This window comes from Brassica napus, chromosome C5 (genome assembly GCF_020379485.1).
Source record: "Brassica napus cultivar Da-Ae chromosome C5, Da-Ae, whole genome shotgun sequence".
Taxonomy (NCBI): domain Eukaryota; kingdom Viridiplantae; phylum Streptophyta; class Magnoliopsida; order Brassicales; family Brassicaceae; genus Brassica; species Brassica napus.
This window is the reverse complement of record NC_063448.1, coordinates 15017847-15022749: the sequence shown is the minus strand read 5'-3', so window position 1 is coordinate 15022749 and position 4903 is coordinate 15017847. Positions and strand designations below refer to the sequence as shown.

The window sequence follows — 4903 nt, the reverse complement described above, 5'->3', positions numbered from 1 at the left end:
ATAACTTAAAAATGAAGATATTCCGTTTTTCCCGATTTTTCTAATTATCTTCGAATACTTCGTATTTATCCGCGGAAACTTGACATTTATCTTTTCTTGCGAACAAAGAATAAACCGTCCTACGGTTTATGGGCTTTTGGTTAAGAAATCGTCAGTAGGTTTTGAGTCACGTCTTAGGTCTCTTTGGGCCTTGGTTTGACTCGAAACGTTTATTACGGCTTCTTTCGATAAAAACGAACTTTCTACGGGTTTTTATCGTAAAGTTCGATTGATGAATTCAAATGACGAGAAACACGAAATGGGTTGGCTACGGTCTTCGAGAGATAGCATTAAAGAGTAGACGAGAATGCATGGATTCGTGTCGTATCGATTTTTAAGAAAGCACGGTCGCTAAGTAGGTCGCTACGTAGCAACCGAGCTTTGGTGAGAGCTCGGTCGCTACGTAGCGACCGAGCTTTGGTGAGAGCTCGGTCGCTACGTAGCGACCGAGCTTTGGTGAGAGCTCGGTCGCTACGTAGCGACCGAGCTTTGGTGAGAGCTCGGTCGCTACGTAGCGACCGAGCCGTGTACGTGCTCGGTCGCTATGTAGCAACCGAGCTTCGGTGCGAGCTCGGTCGCTACGTAGCGACCAGCTTTTGCGCTGGTTGCTACGCGGCAACCTTGTTCGAATCTTTCTCCGATTTTTCGTGAATGTGTTTTGTCCGCAAGATTCTTCGTAAAAATAAATCTTTTTCTAAGATTTATTTTTCGTAAAAACGTTCATACCAATTTTTACGGATTTTCAGACATTGATTCCGTCGTGACCGATTTTGACCCCAACAGCTATGAGACGCAACAATCGGTCTTAACACTGGAACAGGTCCTGGTCTTAAAATGACTGTTTGGTTCTCACTGCCCATGCTTAGGTTATAAAATAATGACAAACTCGCCTCAACATACTTCTCGTTCCTTTCCTCTATGAAATAACTGAAACTATCTATGTTAATCTTTTGTCTCAAGAATATGCTTCCAGTAAAAATACTTTGAATTGATCTTTCGGATTTTTTTTTTGAAAATAGCGACCATATTTCATGACTTGGTACCTTAACATAAGAGCAAAACTGAAATATAACTTTATTGTTTCCGGAAAAGAAAAACAAAGAACATAAAAACCGCAATTATCTCAAATTAGAAACAACATCAACTTGAACAAACTCTCCCCCCCCCCCCCTTTCTACAACTCAGAACCTCATCGCCCTATCCTCCTCCTAATTCTTCTGCTCAGGTTTCAAAGTCATCAGAGAGCATAAAAAAGGCAGAGCTTTTCAAACATTTCTCTACACCTAGAACGATAAATAGAGAATTACTTTCTCTTTGCTTATCGCTCCCTCCCCCACCTGTTTTCACTTTAGTTCTTAAAAGCTGTCATTACTGACTCAGTCAATTTGCTGAGGTCCAATGACTCCACCTGGCTCTTCAGCTCCTCTATAACCTCGGGGTTGGCAGACAGAGCAGCAGCACCTGCAGCAGCCAGAACTGCAGCGATAGCTACACCTTTGAAGTAGCCACTACCACTGGAGAGTTTCCCGGAGATCACCTTGCAGCATCTGTCTGCATCTTTGTAAAGGGACTGGCTTGCACCATTGGCTCCTCCCTCAGCAAGAGCTTCTTCGTTCTGCAGTTTAAGTAAAACATCACTGGATCAGACTTGTTTTTAACAGTAAAAATCGGCACATAGATATAAAAGATAGAAAACTAGTTTCAAACCTTTAGCCTCAGGCTCTTCATTGTTTTGTTGAAAGTGAGGGTTTCACTAGGAGACAGCTTGACAGAACGCTGCTTCCACTCGTCTATGAGCTTTTTGAAAATAGTAACACTAGCTTCCAGATTGTCGCTATATAGATTTTCCTGTTAAACCCCACCCACAAACCAGAAACACCAGTAAGTAAAACATTCAGCCACAACTAACTCATATGTGGGATAAGAAGAATAATGAATCCTACCCAGTGCTTGCAGCAGTCAACATTTTGGGTTATGGCCCAGATAGCGACTGCAGCCGCTTCCTTGGCTAATACGGGATTCCCTGTAGAGGCACACATTACACATTTTAATTGTACCGTCTTGTAGAGGACGTGTAGGTAGGCATTTTTAATTACCTTCCCCGGCTGCTTTCAGAGCAAAAGTGAATATTTGCTGAGTGGTTTGCTTCATTGCCTTGCTCCCAGGAGCACCAGCAAGAGACACATCCTTCAACAAGGGATATATTGCCTCAAACCTCTCTGTAGCCTGTAAATGTCAAAACCAGACTAGACTTCAAAAATCAACCCTCCCATGCATCACAATATTGAATTGAAATTCCAGTATTACTTTACCTTCACTCTTGCTGATGATGCTGGGAATGCAAGTCTCATCAAGATCTCAAACGAAGGAGGTGGAATCAATCTTTCCCCCTTCCTAACAGCCCCGCTAACAAGAATGGTCCGCGCCTTCGGGTTGGACACGATCCTGAATGATAAAAAAAAACACAATAACAAAGATTAGATAATCAGCACACATAAACTAGACATCGTTACAGAATCGTTACTACTCACCTCTCAACCAACTGAAGGATGAGATCTCTTGACTGAGGATTGCAACTCTTGCTACTGACAACCGGTAACAAGTTGTGTGCCCACGACAACAAGCCTACGGATAGATCACCTTGGGAGGCCTGTGCATAGTTACCAGTTAAATTAATGCGAAATTAAATCTTTTAACAAAAAAAATAAAGATTGTAGTAAGAATAAATCTCAACACACCTGAGCCATCATCCAAACTGTAACTGGAAGCTTATCCTGTCCTTGATACTTGGGATTCTCCCTCAAAGTTGGCAATACATTAGTTAGAGCGTCAGGTTTCCTGCGCAATACCATTGCCACCGTCACAAATATCGCAACCTATCCATCAAATGATTCCAGAAATGATGAAGTTAGTAACGCAATGATCACTGAGAACTACTTCAACCAAACCAGCATTAATAAACTGATAAAAGACGTGAGTAAAATGACTGAAAATCATAAAGTAAAGTCGATACATGCATCCACAAAACAAACACAAATTAACTGGTATAATTTAGATAAAAGAGACAGCTACCTACCTGAGACTTTGAAGTAGCATGTTGTGCGCCCTTCTTACCACCCTTGGCGCCTCCTTGCTGTACAGCCAAGTCTGCAAGAATGCAATCCAAGGCCCACAATACAAACGATCCAAGTGCCTGGATAGGCCGTTGGTTGATCCAATCCGCTGATGTCTTATAAACAGCTTCAGGGATATGAGAGAGAGGAATCTGTATGAAACAACAAGATTCCAACTTTAAGAAACAAAAAAGACAGAACCCAACAGAAAACTATAGGACTATGATTTAGACAAGACGCAATAAAAAAAAAAAACAGTGACGACATTTTGTGAAGTCTATATTTTTAACAGCTCACATCGATAAGCTTAGACAAAGGAGACTCCTTGAACGTCTTCACCCACGGGAAATGAGATGAGGAGACTCCAGAGAGAGCTCTCCCGAAGTAATCAGCAAATCTCATTAGCTGAATCTCTGGCTGACTCGCATACGATTCCTATAAACAAACGATCAAAAGATTCGATTTTTAACTTACCAATCAAATCAGAATTTCAACTAAATCTACACATACCGAAGCTTCGACGAGGAAAGCTTGGAGATTCGACGAGTCGATCTTCGCAGCAGCTTCAGCTAAAGTCACCTTAGGCTTCTTCTCCTTCTTAACCTTGGGTTTCTTAGCTACCTCCACCTTCGCATTCTCCTTCCCAGCACCGATCTCACCCTCGCTGTCGTCGAAACCATACCCATCGTCGCCGTAACCGTTGGATCGGCGTTTAGATCTCGTCAGATCGGAATCGTCCGCGGCGTCGGCGGCCTTCTTCGCGGCGAGGATCCGTCGACGGCGATCTTCGGCTTGCTCCTCGAAGGAGCGGAAGACATTGTCTCCGTTAGATAATGCACCGTTGGGAAAGTGGGTACCGTTCGCCGTCGTATGATCCGCCGGTTTCTGCTTCCGGTTGCGTTTCGGGTAGACTACTTTCTTCCATCCGTGGTCGGTGTGAGAGTTTCCGTTGGCGGTTTCCAAGGCATTGTACTCCACGGACTCGATCTGATCCATTTTCGGGTTGAGATTTCGAAATTGATTCTGACTTTGATTTCTCTCCGGCGAGAAGAAAGAGAAACTGACGAGTGACGACAAGGAGTAGAAGAAGACGGATTGACCGGAGGGAGATGTACTTTTTTTTTTTTTTTTTGTCATGAGGGAGATGTACTTTTTTTTTTTTGTCAACATTGATATTATTAAAGGCTTAAAGCCCAAACAAGGTAAACCGAAGACCCATTACAACCCAATTCATAAACTGATTTCAACAAAAGATGATAACTACAATATTAAAGAAAAACGTGGAAACACGTGTTGACTATTGGGTTGGCTGATGAAATGGCGAGAAGAATATCGACTTGACTTCAATGTTCTCACCGGCGGTCTATCTTCCGATCATCTCTCCGGTAAACTTCTCGGATGAGACGCATAAGCTTTACCGCTTCCTTCGAATCTACCTTGAACTCTTCATACAAAGCTTGCCGGTTCTTGTAGTTTGATCTCCGAGTGGTCACCGATCCTTAATTCCTGGGAAAACTGATGGATCTAAAGACAGATCATCTGTCAGGACGTTTCAAAGAAACCCTGACTTTACTTAATCTGCTTCAAAATCAACCAGACAAATCCAACACCTTCGATTCTTCAACCAAAAGGGAGCATCTTCCTATCTTTCTCTTTAGGAAGAAACGATTACGCCCCCTCGGATGAGATCTGGCACTCGGCTAGTACCAGAAGACAAACACAAGTTCCGGGATTTATGGTTAGATCTTGCA

General features: G+C 42.9%; 1 protein-coding gene across 1 annotated transcript; it reads right to left on the bottom strand.

The window, feature by feature from the left end:
• Positions 1 to 1006: 1006 nt before the first annotated feature.
• Positions 1007 to 4295, bottom strand: BNAC05G18480D. Its single transcript, XM_013842590.3, has 10 exons — positions 3663 to 4295; positions 3450 to 3587; positions 3116 to 3304; positions 2778 to 2915; positions 2571 to 2689; positions 2352 to 2484; positions 2136 to 2265; positions 1983 to 2062; positions 1747 to 1887; positions 1007 to 1654 (listed from the first exon to the last, which is right to left on the bottom strand). Exons 1-10 carry the CDS (start codon positions 4287 to 4289, stop codon positions 1388 to 1390), a joined length of 1962 nt encoding a protein of 653 aa, XP_013698044.2. The 5' UTR covers positions 4290 to 4295; the 3' UTR covers positions 1007 to 1387.
• Positions 4296 to 4903: the final 608 nt, after the last annotated feature.

Bases quoted from the DNA above. Each gene is read 5' to 3' on its own strand.
- BNAC05G18480D (XM_013842590.3), bottom strand. From the start codon at position 4,289: ATGACAAAAAAAAAAAAAAAAAGTACATCTCCCTCCGGTCAATCCGTC. The intron at 3,588-3,662 runs GTATGTGTAGAT...GTTTGTTTATAG, and splicing joins CTTTCCTCGTCGAAGCTTCG to GAATCGTATGCGAGTCAGCC. The intron at 1,888-1,982 runs GTAGGATTCATT...GGGGTTTAACAG, and splicing joins TTGACTGCTGCAAGCACTGG to GAAAATCTATATAGCGACAA.